At 43.4% G+C, this 14,349-nt stretch overlaps 1 protein-coding gene across 4 annotated transcripts in view; it reads right to left on the reverse strand.

The window, feature by feature from the left end:
- Positions 1–782: 782 nt before the first annotated feature.
- Positions 783–14,349, reverse strand: part of ERCC4 (ERCC excision repair 4, endonuclease catalytic subunit) — a 41,293-nt gene continuing 27,726 nt past the window's right edge. For all 4 annotated transcript variants that reach the window (XM_086375694.1, XM_086375697.1, XM_086375698.1 and 1 more), the window contains exons 10-11: positions 7,344–7,456; positions 783–5,311 (exon numbers count right to left, since the gene is read on the reverse strand). In XM_086375694.1, the coding sequence (XP_086231820.1) occupies positions 4,578–5,311; positions 7,344–7,456 (847 nt within the window). In that variant the 3' untranslated portion in view covers positions 783–4,577. The remainder of the gene's footprint in view (positions 5,312–7,343; positions 7,457–14,349) is intronic.

The following is a 14,349-nucleotide window of genomic DNA, read 5'->3' on the forward strand; positions in this document are numbered from 1 at the left end:
AGTTAAAAGAGATAAAGCACAACTGCTAATAAATTTGAGTTATATTCCTACTAAGGGTTTGATGCCTGGGTTGGGTTACAGTGCATGGGGCAGCGGAGAGTTGGACGTGACTGAGCAACTTAACACCTTCACTTTACCAGGGCTCATTATTCCACCAAAGTGTTGATTGGGACATAAACATTTTGAGAAATAAACTGACACTATACATTAAAGAGGGTTTAGGTTCTACATTTTAAAGCAGAAGCAAAATAACTGTTGGTCTTTCAGTCGTGTCCAACTCTTTGCAACTCTATGGACTGAAGCCCGCCAGGCTCCTCTGTCCATGGAATTTTGGGTGGCCATTCCCTTCTCTAGGGGATCTTTTCCACCCAGGGATCAAACCCGGGTCTCCTGCATTGGCAGGTGGATTATTTACCATCTGAGCCCCCATGGAAGCTCAAAATAATTAAATCATCCAAATGAGCAAATTAGTAAACTAATAACTTAAATTCTTGTTTCAAAAGAATAATTTACTTCTTTCAACTTTGATGTTAAAGGGACAAAAATGTCTGAGTCATGGGTGGCAAGAATTAACCTTTGTTGAGTTGGTGTCCCAGGCACTGTGCTTATGACACATTCATTACATTGTCAACACACGAGTATTTTCAGAAGAATCATTTTTTCTCCCTCCTTAAGGACACATGCTACAAAATGAAAAGCAGCAAAGGAAAATAACCAGAAGAAAAATACACTGGAGCCTTAGAAAGTGGGCTTCCCAAGCAAGTCAAATGCCAAAGCAGTGGTTCAAAGCACATTTCAGCTTTAATCACTTATTCTGTATGAAAAACTAATTAAATATTCTCTATAGTTTTAAATTAAATGTACCAACACATTGGTAACTATCATATACTGGGAATGTACTCCTTCCCACTCCACTTGGTTGTTTTTATTTTGCCCACAGAATGTTGAAATACTGAATAAATACACATTTTATTAAAACATACACAAACAACTCTGTCACAAATTGATATAAATGGTTAGGTATCCCTCCCATCCCAATTTTGGCTTATATAACCTTGAATCAAAAACACAACAGTGGTGTAGGCCACCAAAAAACTATGGGTAAAGATGGTAGACTAAGGACTGAGGCTCAGAATCAGACAGGAAATAGCTATAAACCAAAATAGAAAGCAAAATAATGAAGAGAAGTGACAACTCATGTTGAAGTCTGGGTAAGTTTTAATAGGCTCAAGCCTGAGAAAAGAATTTTCCTAAAATGTTGGTTCTTAAGGGGACATTCCTAGGTTCAACTGAACACAAAAGAGAAGGGAATTTCCCTAAAGAAGTTTTCTGAGCCAGAAGAAAATCAAATTATGCTTGAAAAACAAAAGCAAAGACTAATAATGCCTGTCTTTCTCCCCCACCCACCTCTCCGGATTCACTTCAGTGTAGGTTTTCCTGCTGGAGGCCATCTATTAACTCCATACTCTGTTTTCTCAACACGACCAAATCTAGTCTTAACCTTCTGCGTCTCAGAGGGTTGATAAATGAGATAATTGTTTTCAGTCCTCTCATGAGCTGGGAAACTACAATCTGGATGTACCCAAACATATGCAGACATAGATATACTAAGCCTCAGATTAAAGAAACAGTAACTGGTTGCCAAAAGGATATTATTTATAGCCACTATTAAAAATGATTTCTTATATATAATTTGAGAAAGTATCAAGAGAGGCACTGTGATTTAAACAAAACTGAAAACCATTTCTCACAATATTTCATGTACTGAAAGTTTTGTGCAAAAAACTTATAAACTAGAATAATGCTGGTCTTGAGTTCTTAAAAAAAGGTTTTAAAAAAGCTAAGCATAAGTTCTTAATTGGATATTTGTGATTTTGGAAAAAAAAAAAGGGCAAAGCTAATAAAATGCTGCTAGAAAACAAAGTGATAAAGATTTTTCAACTGCATGCATTTCTAGTTCTTTGCCAGATTCTTAGGCTATAAAAATTCGTAAAAGAAGTTGATGTAAAGTAAATACGTGACGGTTATGTTGAAGGGTTTTCAGAACTGGAGACACTAAGATATATTTATTTAGTTGGAAGAGGAAGTGGCAATAAGAGCCTTTCAATTATAATGACCATTTTAGAGTTCATTAGAAACTACCATCCATAATTTAAACACATCTGAGCCTGTGCCCCCTCTTAAGATGTCCTGTAGGTATGTGCGTTGTGCATGCTAAGTCGCTTCAGTCACATCCAACTCTGTGCAACCCTATGGATTGTAGCTCACCAGGCTCCTCTGTCCACGGGATTCTCCAGTCAAGAGTACTGGAGTGGGATGCCATATCCTCCTCCTAGTAGGTACAACAGCAAGTAAGTCTTTGGGAGCCAGAGGACGTCGGCTCTCTAAATACATCTAACTAAATACAACCATCTTCTATGTTGTAGCAGGTAACGAGGACTATTTTAAAACAGTAGCTTTAAGAGAGCTTATTTTTGAAAACTTGGAGTGAAACCCTTCTCAAAAAATGTGCTGTTAGGGTTTTCCTTTTATGTAATGAAAGAACAATAAAAGGCAGGTGGAATTATACTAGGGGAAAAAATAGAAATTACATTTCTCAAGCACAAGTGCTAGGATGGAGTGAAGAAAAATGATAACAACCATCTCTATCTGAGGTGGGATCTATTTTAATGTACTTAAAATACATGACTATGACTGAGTGCTTAAAGAAAGAAATGCAGAGGAAAGTGAAAGTTAACATATGTGCCTGACATTTTATTTTCTATTCTCAAGGGTGTATTTTTAACCCTGGGACAGAGTTAGTATCCCAAATCTTTATTCTACCATAAACTAATCTCTGTTTCTTGTCTTCTTCTCTCTTTTCCAAGTCACTCTACAGAGTCTGATGATAACAATTTGGTACCCCTTAATTCATTCTTATGGTACCCTTGCAGAGTTCAAAATCCACACACTTTAACTTATGTCAACATACCAAGAAACCAAGATGTCAAGACAACAGATTTGGTTTAGTGATGACACTTGAAAGACTGTATTAAAGATGAAGACCATTTCATGTCACACAGTCCCCTGTCTACTCTGAGTTCAGACACTGTGACAAATAAAAACACAGCTGATGCTGACGAAACATGACCCTATGTGATGTGGCCAGTGGAACTTATGCTCTTCAACAGCAGCTCTTGAGGTAGAAGATCGACTCATCACTAAATATGTGAATAATATCTAAGTTAATAATGGTTCAATATCAAAGTTTAAAAGCTGCACAAAGACGCTGTGAAAGTCCTGTATGTATACTTCTGTAAGAAGCTAAGTAAAGTCAATCACAGGAAGGTTTCCAGTGAGACTGTTTTCCTTATGGAGTTTTAAAATATATATATATATTTCTTTAAGATTTTTATATATTCTATGCATTGATCTTCCATTTCCTCGCAACACTTGTAGTTCAAATCAAGGAAGGAAAACTGAACCTTAAAAACTGTGGGTCCCTCCTTTGCTTGCATCCAGTCCTCACAGAGAGACGCAGGAGGCCAGTCCAGCTCAGGAGAGTGGGGGGCAGGGGCCTGGGCGAGGACCTGTGCTGGGGGCGTCCCAGGGCAGGTGAGGAGACACTGGGAAGGAGGGCATCTAACAGACTCCCGGAGTAGCCATTTGGTCAGAGATCACTGGACTCAGGAGGTTAAATATATGCAGAAACAGAATTTTTAGGGCTCCTTCTAGACAATCCAGTTCTGTAAATAGGTAATTCATTTTATGTTTTAAAAATACTGGTTTTGAACAAACCAGGTATGGTTATGGTACATGCTGTGTATCTTCAGGTGGTCAGAAGACCAACTGGCCTGTTCTAGAGGTGGCGGTCTTTCTTTGATTAGCAGTAGCAAGTCCCATGAGCTTATCCTGGAGGCAGGCAGTTAGGAGAAGCACGCAGCTGAGGACAGCATGGAGAGCACTGGTGAGGAGGGGCAGAGATGCTCCCTTCTCAGAGCCCCAGAGGTCCCTCTCAGACAGAGGGTAAGAACGCAACTGTGCATTTTATTAGTCTCCGAAGGAAACCGAAGTCTCTGCTTGTTTCATAAACAGCCTTCTATAAATGCCTGCAGACACTGTCCCTGATCCTGACAACACCTCAGGTAAAGATGGAAAGTACTAGACCTGGCGTGGATGGTGCAGTGAAAATGATGCCTAAACACAAAGCTCAGAGCCCAGCCTTGGCCTCCGGTCCCCTGACCCAGGAAACAGCACAACTGCTCACAGATTGGAAGAGAATGAGCTTTGTTGTTTGGTCGCCGAGTCGTGTCTGACTCTTTTGTGACTCCATGGACTGTAGCTCACCAGGCTACATGGGATTCCATGGGATTTCCCGGGCAAGAATACTGGAGTGGGTTGCCATTTCCTCCTCCAAGGGGTCTTCCCAACCTGGGGATAGAACCTGCGTCTCTTGCACTGACAGGCAGGTTCTTTACCACTGAGCTCCCTGGGAATCCCACGGGAAAGAGCTACTGGGCTAATAATAAAGATCTGTGAGGGCAGGCAAAGAGCAGTTCAGAAGCACAGTCAGGGGATAAGAAAATAGGCAGCACTGCTCATTTTTTCATTTTCCCTCTGGACAGGACCTCTGCATAGGAGGTGTGAATGAAGTCATAGAGCTGCCGCGCACTGGCCGTGTTCCCCAGCATGCTCGCCAGCTCGTCGAAGGGCAGGCTTGCTAATTCAGCGATGTTCTTGACGTGGTTCATCAAGGAGCGACAGTTTTTGGCATTTATCCCTGGCATTTTTAACAAGAAGTCCTGGGGACCGGGGTTATACTTCTCTGCCTCGGGGAGAGTCTCGGAATCGGCGGACACAGCCATGGCGGTGGTGGCGTCTGGCTGTGGCTTGTTCTGCTTCAACTCCTCAAACAGCTCGGCAGTGGCGTGTGGGGAGGGGCACCAGAGGATCCGGAGCCGGGGGAAGTGCAGAGTGAGGAGGGTGAGCTTGGAGCTGACATCGTTGCCGGAGATCTCCTGATGGAAGGCGCCGCGGGACATGAGAGAGAAAGGCTTAGTGGGGTCGAACTCGATCAGAAGCATCGGCCGCTTGTAGTAGCGGGACATGGAGATGCACTGGCTGTAGAGGCGGCCGTTGTTCAAAGAGCCAATCAGATCACTGATGCTCTTGCGCTCCACGCACATTTCCGGAGTCAGGATGTAGTCTCCGACCTCCAGGGTCACTGGCTCGATGTCGATGCCCCGGCGGTGGATCAGTGACGGGAGCTCACTTCGAAACTCCCGCATGTCCACAACGATGCTCTGCTGGGTACCATTCTGCTCCTGGCCGCCTGAGAAGAAAAAAAAGCATTTAAAGAAACGTTGCTGAGGAGTAACTCTCAAAGATGGAAGATCACAATTAAAGTCAGATGTCTGTGTTTCTGCTATTAGTCTCCCATGCCTGGTTACACAATATTACGTTATTCCACATTTTCCTGTATTTTCAAAAAGGTTTATTTACGGTTGAAGGCAATTTCCCTTAAACTAAATAAAGCTACTAGGAAATTGGGGTCTCTTGGTAAATACTTCCTTACACAGAATTCACAGACACCAGCACTCACCATCATCTTCCCTTTGGGGCTCCTCTTCGCCCCTCACTGATACATTGACCACTCTTTACTGATCGTCACCCCAATTCCTAGCACAGAGCCTCGCACGCAGGAGATGCTTAGTAATGTTCTCTCGATAAACTGCCATGTGAGCTGCTGTGAGAAATTTTGAAGCTTTTCGGGCATGGAAGAAGCTGGGAGAAACAGGAACACAGAGCTTCTCCCACTAACGTGCATATGAATCGCCTGGGATGGAGTGACAACACCTACTGCATTCTGTAGGTGTGGAAGAGGGCCCAAGAGCCTGCATTTCTAACAAGCTCCCAGGTGACGCCAACACTGCTGGCTGAAGGACTACATGATGGCTTCTGCAGGTAGAATAATGCCCCTACGGAAGATGTCTCTGTTCTAACCCCTGGAAGCTGCCAATATGTTACTTTACACAGCAAAGGGGACTCTGGAAACGTGATTAAATTAGGGGTCTCAAGACTGGGAGATTCTTCTGGATTATTGAGACAGGTCCAAGGGCCCTTATAAGCAAAGGAAGGAAGCAGGAAGCTCAGAGGCAGAGCTGCTGGTGTTGAAGGTGGAGGAAGGAGCCACGAGCGAGGGAGCAGGCAGCCCTGGATGACCTGGAAGAGGAAGGGATTCTCCCCCAGAGCCTCCAGAGGGAGCGCAGCCCTGCAGACACCTTCTTTTTAACTCAGTGAAACCCATTTGGACTTTGGATTGTATAATAACTGTTAGATAATGACTGCATGTTCTTTCAAGACACTAAAGTTTGTGGCAATTTGTTACAGCAGCAAAAGGGAAGCTAATAGGAGTGCTGAGAAGACTGGACTCAGAGGGCAGATTCTGTGAATAGCTTTCCGTGTGGTACCCGCAGGCTCTATCTTCCTTCATATTGCCAGGTATCTTGCTGTCCTGCATGAAATGTCCCCAACCTGTTGGAGTTAGGAATCTTCTTCAAAAGACACAGAGGCTCTGAGGCCGTGCTTCCCAAAGTATGGTCCAAGGACCACTTCCATCAGATGCTGACCCCGTTTCAGATCTATCGAATCAGAATTTCTATGGAGTGGGGTCCAAGAATCTAGAGTTTTAACAAGCATAAGAGGCTATTCTGAAGTACAGTGAATTCTGAGATACAATGCTTTAACTGCGTTGACCCCACCAAAGGAGAAAGCGACTCAGCCACACTGTTTTTCCCATGCCACCTGGCTGAAGGCACTGCTGAAATGGGGATCTGGGGAGTGGGAGGGACATGGTCATCCTCGGACTCCAGTGCAAGGGGCATCCAGCATGCCTTGGTGGAAGGCCACTGCCTGGATCTGCAGGGCAGTGAGAGTACCACACACCCGGGGTCTAGAAAAGTGCCAAGAAGCAATCAGCAAACCCTGGAAGGGGTGGGAATGCACCCTGAACAAAGCACCGTCACTTATCTGTGAGGACACTGGCCTCTTAGGGTTAACGTAAGAACCTAATCATCATTCACAAAAGCTTCTTGGCAAAAGTACATTCTGAATCTCAACCAATGCTGGAACGTAACTTATTTCCAATGCTGGTGCCTAGAACACAACCCCTCTTATCTTATGGGTGAGGAGCCCGAGATTCAGGAAAGACATGTGGTTAGTGAACAGCAGAGTTCAGACCGGGATATGAGAGCAGACACCCCCGTTGAAGAGCTTGTTGAGAAAAACCAAGCTGCAGAGAGACTCTGGAACCCCACAGCCTCTGGCACGGGCAGCAGGAGAGCTCGGCAGAGGGCGGGACTCACCGGCTTTGCGTGTGTCGGTGGTAGCATTGGCAGACACGCAGCCTCTCACAAGGTCGAGGTTCGTTTCGTCTCTGCCTTCTCTTTCTTCAGGGATGACCATGCTAGCCTTTTCCCTGGGGGTGGGAGGAACACATCTTCAACCTCTCTGAATTAATTTCAAAATTCCTGATTTTAGAAAATGATCTACAGAACTGTAGTGCTAAAAGAGAACCCAGGAAACATCAGAAGGAAATATGCAGAGAGAAGCGATGGGGAATGGAAGCAGAAAGAGTTCCTTGGTTGGGTACTTCTGCTCATCTTCTGGAGTTAAAAAACAAAAAAAACTTACTTATTTTCTATTCTGTATGTCCTCCAAACACTTTGAGTCATGAAATAAGCATGTGGACATTGCCACAAAGAGGTTACTCAGAGTTTTTATACAAATGTGCTAAACGTGTTACTGAGCACTGAAAAGATTTCAAATAATTTATATTCCAATATTTTCAGAGAAATCGTAAGATAATTAAAGACCAATGATTAAAGACATGAAAACAGAAATGGCCAAACTAACTTTGATTTGAAAAACTCCAGGTTGGAGGCCCCATTAAACACTCTCCAGTTTTAAAGGAAAATCATGATTAATACAAGAAAGCAAATTTCCAACAGAGATTTAAACAAAAAAATCGACATCTCAGGTTATACAGTACAGCAGTATTGATTCACTAACTTAGCTGTTCGTTTAAAATATTTAGGGTAGGCTCCCACGTACTATGGGAGGTATTTTGGATACAAATATGGTTACCCAATAATTTATGTCTTCAAGAAAGCTTAGCACTTTAAGCTGGTAGATTGACAAGCCTATAGAATCCTAACTCAGATTTGCCATCAGGAACCAGAATCATGTCAGGACCCTCAATAACCACAGAAGACTAAGCCAGGCTTGCCATCATCTGATTTTTCAAAACCAGTAAAAGGATGTTAGAATCAGTTCAGGAAACAGCGAGCTCTGTGTGTCCTTTTGTGCCAGGTCAACAGAAAAGATGTGTAAGATTGCGTCTGTGCCCTGGCTTGGCTTGCAACTGAGTTGAGGAAATACAGCAACATGAAAAACAACTGTGGAACTGACTGCCTACAGTAAGAGAGTCTGCAGAAGGTGAAACAAGGGGAATCATTAGCAACAAGAAATCATTCCAACAAGGGCTCATTCCCAAGGGTTTTCCAAAGAAAGATAAAATCAGATGGAGCAATTCCTCAGCCACTCTGGATACACAATGTCTTAGGGCACGGTACCATAAAGAGGTACCACGGGTGAACAGAAACTCAAGTTTATAAATTCTATACTATTTGAAATAATATACAAATGCAAAGTTGTTATTTGTGTAACACTTTATGAACAGATTGTTGTTCTAGTTCTGTTCTTGCCCATTATTCTCAACACCAGTGTCAGAGTGGTTACTGCAGAATTCTTTGCAGTGATCACAGGTCCAAAGTCACTCAGTACTGCCCTGTCACACCCACCAGACTCCAGCTGGGGACAAATGGCGAACTGTCCAGAGAACTCAATGCTCTTAAATTTCTTTTACATTTGGGATCAACATGGGGGATTTTTTCCCCTCTTTATCTCCACTTACCCTACTGGCTAAGCCAACACAGGCAGGGGCAGCCTCCTTTCCTAATCAATCTGTTATCTGTGCATGGCTGCAGAGCACATGGGGTTAAAATTCAGACTCTGCATCCACATGTTGTGGATTTGAAACCACTTACTGGCTGTGTTAACTTTAGGTGAGTTTTTTAAAGGCTCTGTCCCTCAATTCTGTGTGTAAGATGGGAAGAATACTAAAACCTAACCTCAACAGGTTAGAAGGAAGCACAAGCTGGAATCAAGATTGCCAGGAGAAATATCAATAACCTCAGATATGCGGATGACACCACCGTTATGGCAGAAAGTGAAGAAAAATAGAGAGCCTCTTGATGAAAGTGAAAGAGGAGAGTGAAAAAGTTGGCTTAAAGCTCAACATTCAGAAAACTAAGATCATGGCATCCAGTCCCATCACTTCGTGGCAAATAGATGGGGAAACAGTGGAAACAGTGGCTGACTTTATGTTTCTGGTCTCCAAAATCACTGCAGATGGTGACTGCAGCCATGAAATTAAAAGACGCTTACTCCTTGGAAGGAAAGTTATGACCAACTTAGACAGCATATTCAAAAGCAGAGACATTACTTTGTCAACAAAGGTCCGTCAAGCCAAGTCAAGCCTTGTCTAGTCAAGGCTATGGTTTTTCCAGTGGTCATGCATGGATGTGAGAGTTGGACTATAAAGAAAGCTAAGCACCGAAGAATTGATGCTTTTGAACTGCGGTGTTGGAGAAGACTGTTGAGAGTCCCTGGGACTGCAAGGAGATCCAACCAGTCCATCCTAAAGATCAGTCCTGGGTGTTCAGTGGAAGGACTGATGTTGAAGCTGAAACTCCAATACTTTGGCCACCTGATGCGAAGAGCTGACTCATTTGAAAAGACCCTGATGCTGGGAAAGATTGAGGGCAGGAGGAGAAGGGGACGATGGAGGATGAGATGGTTGGATGGCATCACCGACTCAGTGGACATTGGGTTCGGGTGGACTCCGGGAGTTGGTGATGGACAGGGAGGCCTGGTGTGCTGGAGTTCATGGGGTAGCAAAAAGTTGGACACGACTGGGCGATTCATGACTGAACTGAACTGAACCTCAACAGACTGTTATAAAGATCATGTAATATATGTAAGGCTCTCAGAGTAGTACCCAGAACATAACAAGCACCATATGTTAGCTTTTATTAATATTGTAAGTGTGTGTGCTCAGTAACTCAGTCATGTCTGACTCTGTGGCCCTCATGGACTGTAGCCCACGAAGCTCCTCTGCCCATGCAATTTTTCAGGCAAGAATACTGGAGTGGGTTGCCATTTCCTCCTCCAGGGGATCTTCCCGACCCAGGGATTGAATCTGTGTCTCTTGTGTCTCCTGCACTGGCAGGTTGATTCTTCACCACTGAGCCACCTGGGAAGTCCTATAATGTAGTAACCTCATCCCCTAATTATCCATGACTATGCTAAAAAAAACTGTGAAGGAAATGGCAATCTACTCCAGTATTCTTGCCTGTAAAATTCCATGGACAGAGGAGCCTGGCGGGCCACGGTCCACAGGGTCGCAAATAGTCTGACACGACCAAACACGCACTTGCATGCTAAAAAACAGATTTCTTTCAAATGATTCTGCAACTGCTTCAGTTAATACTGTTAAACAAAACAGCTAGTTTAGTATGAAATGTTATAACTGCAAATTAAATTTCAGAAAAAAACATACTCCTGAAATGAAACCAGGGTTGTGAAGAAAATATTAAGTCTTCCTAACCAGTAACTCAAATTAGTTGAACAGAAATTTGTCATACTTAAAAATATTCAGTCCCTCATTCACATTTAGCATAATCAAATTACTATATGTGACAGATACAAAATAATAATTGAACAATTCAGATTCCTACATCCACCTGAAATACTGTGGTTTCTTAATATTGCTCTAACATCTCTAGTGGTATTTGAATAGTTTGTACAACGTGATAACACAGGGAGGAGGTACTGGAGGAGTCTCTTCAAATGGGCATTTATTCAAGTCCTCATGCTAACCCATTTTGTGATATTTTTTTAACTGTAAAATTTCAAATAATCTAACCCTTCCCTTTGAAAAGTGGTGACCTCTCCAAAACTATGTTTACTCATAATGTTATTACTAATTTTTTGACCCCGGGAACATTTTATTATCAATACTGAGACATGTAATCTTTTTTCTCTTTACTTGTCATCTGTAACCTACTGATCTCTAGTCCAGCCAAACAGTCCTTTCACTGCCAGCTTGCCTGATTCATTCCTTTCTGGTTATTTTAAATAGCAGCGTTGCTTTTGTTCTTACAAAATCACTTGTGGAGGTCCTGGCAACAGCGCATTTCCTCAGTCTCCCATTACATTTTTCTCTAAGTCCAGGCTCAGTGCAAATGCTCTTTCAGCCACGCACCTCACATATATTTTGCTTTTCAAAACAAACACTTCTCAAATTCCCCAAGTTTTCTGGGAAAGTAAATATCTTAAGGTTCTAAAGAGTGTTACTATCTGTGTGATATGGAAAGACCTAACATAATACCCAGACAGTCACCGGTGAGAGAGTTAGAAACTAGGCCAGGCCATATAGATAAAATTACACCAAAATCTGGTATGGAAATTGCTGTAGAAATTGCAATGTAGGAGAAAGCCTACATCCTGGGTTCTGCTGAGGGATGTTTCCAGTCAAGGCCAGGCTGATCTGAGCCTTGTCACTGAGCCCTTTGAGTTTAGAGTCCCTCGTATAAGCTGGGAAATGCATGCGGGTCCCCAAGGCCTGGCTACAGTCCACTGATGGCACTTGTTTCCAGGCTACGTGCTGATGAACTGGAGAAGACGCAGCTGTGGGGAGGAGGCCTGGCGCACACAACTCACCTACTCGGATGCTACAGGCACCCTGGGCTACAGCTCTGGGCAGGAAAGGGTTCAGAGAGCAGGCCTGGGATGCTCAAACCTTGCACATTCCCAAGAAAGGCCTGTCTCCTCAGCTTGTCTTCCTGGAAACCCCTGGCCAGCTTCTGGGAGCTGAGCTCTGAGTTCTTGGACTACTCCGCCTGATAAGAGGATCACACAGCAGGCCCCAGTGTGATTTATGGTGAATACGTTTCATCTCCAGGGAGCCGGAGTCTGTCCCTTGAGTACTGCATCTGCATGACTAACTCCCAGTAAAAACGCTGGACCCCAAGTCTTGGGTTAGCTTCCCTGAGGATAATGCTGAGTGTGTGGTATCACACACGGATGCCAGAATTAAGCACTTCCCTGGGAACTCACTGGAAGAGGACACTCGGAAGCTCACGCTGGGTTTCTCCTGGACTTGGCTCTGTGCTTTCTTTCTCTCTGCTGATTTTACTCTGTGTCCTTTCTCTGTAATTAGCCACAATGGTGAGGACCCCAGTTTATCTGACTCCTGTGGGTCTTTCTGGTGACTCACTGAGCCTGAGGGTGGTCTTTAGGGACCCTCAACGTAAACACCAACAACCTCATCTGAATATCTTAGTTCCATGTGCTCATTGTAATCTAGAGACAGTCACTTGTAATCAGAGAAGCCTGAGGCAAAGGATAATTTTAAAAAGAGTGAAGGAGCCAATTAGGAGGTTACTGGCCCACATCCAGGGGCACCAATTCTTTGACTCCATTTCCTCAATATCGCTTAAATCTCTCCCCTTCTATCCATCAACCTAATCTTAGCTGCCACTGGTTCTTATCGGACAACTGCAATAGCTTCCTGACTACTTCCCTACTCCATCCATTCCGAGTTTGGTGCCAGGTGTTCTGAAAACACACTACGGCATTCTCCTACTTAGAACTCTGCAGTGCTGTCTTACGGCCTTCAGAGTCAAGTTCTGAATCCTTAACCGGCCTCCTGCACCTCTGAGCTTTCACACACACTCTTGAACAACACAACCCTAGGCCCACTTCTATCTACTTAGCAACCACCACACATGCTCCCTAGGTCAGCTTAAAGGTCACCCCTTCAGAGATGCTGCCCCTGACGCAGCCCCTGCCCCTGACCCTCTGACACACTCTCATTCGATACCATTTTCTTTCACCTTTGCAGGCTACAGCCTGCAAGTGTTTATTAACTGTGCATAACCATTCAATGTTTGTCTTTTACACTAGCGGATAAGCTCTAGAAGACAGAACTGAGCTTTTTTTCTGCACCACTGTAAGTCTAGCACTTTAATGTGAGCATAGGAATTGGCTCATAATAGATGCTCAAGAAATATCTGTTGACTGAGTCTTGGGAGATGAAGGTCTAGGAGACACAGAGAGAGAAGCTAAAAGTTCTGAACAGGAAGAGGAAGTCTGTATAACAGACATGGTTATTACACTTTTTGGAATATTTTTTTCAAAAAGCATATATACACACATATAAAATATCCTCCATGGATTATAGCTCACCAGGCTTTTCTGTCCATGGAATTCTCCAGGCAAGAATCCTGGAGTGGGTAGCCATTCCCTTCACCAGGGAATCTTTCAAACACAGAGATCAAATCCAGTCTCCCTCACTACAGGCAGATTCTTTACCATCTGAGCCACCAGGGAAGCCCACAAACTATCCTCCAGAACACATTAATAGAAAATACTTATCCACAAAACACCAGACAGGAAAAAGTCAGTTTTCATTTCAATTGCAAAGAAGGGCAATGCCAAAGAATGTTCAAACTACCATACAATTGTGCTCATTTCACACGCTAGCAAGGTAATGTTCAAAATCCTTCAAGCTAGGCTTCAACAGTATGTGAACCGAGAAATTCTAGATGTACAAGCTGGATTTAGAAAAGGCAGAGGAACCAGAGATCAAATTGCCAACAATGATTGGATCACAGAAAAAGCAAGAGAATTCTAGAAAAACATCTGCTTCACTATGTTAAAGCCTTTGACTGTGTGGATCATAACAAACTGTGGAAAATTCTTCAAGAGATGGGAATACAAGACCACCTGACCTGCCTCTTGAGAAACCTGTATGCAGGTCAAGAAGCAAGAGTTAGAACTGGACATGGAACAATGGAGAGGTTCAAAATTGGGAAAGGAGTTGTTTATTCAACTTAAATGCTTATTTAACTTCTATGCAGAGTACATCATGCGAAATGCTAGGTTGGATGAATCACAAGCTGGAATCAAGACTGCTGGGAGAAATATGAACCACCTCAGATATGCAGAAGATACCACCCTAATGGCAGACAGTAAAGAGGAACTAAAGAGCCTCTTGATGAAGGTGAAAGAAAAGAGGAAAAAAGCTTGCTTAAGACTCAATATTCAAAAAAAGAAGATCTTGGCATCCAGTGCCATCACTTCATGGCAAACAGAAGGGGAACAGTAGGCATGTACAGACGCTGAGAAGGGACCATAAAACAAGTTAAGCACCAAAGAATTGATGCTTTTCAACTGTGATGCTAG

The sequence above is a fragment of the Bos grunniens genome, chromosome 25, assembly GCF_055505025.1.
Source record: "Bos grunniens cultivar Pamir isolate PY7600 chromosome 25, Bosgru_T2T1.0, whole genome shotgun sequence".
Taxonomy (NCBI): Eukaryota; Metazoa; Chordata; class Mammalia; order Artiodactyla; family Bovidae; genus Bos; species Bos grunniens.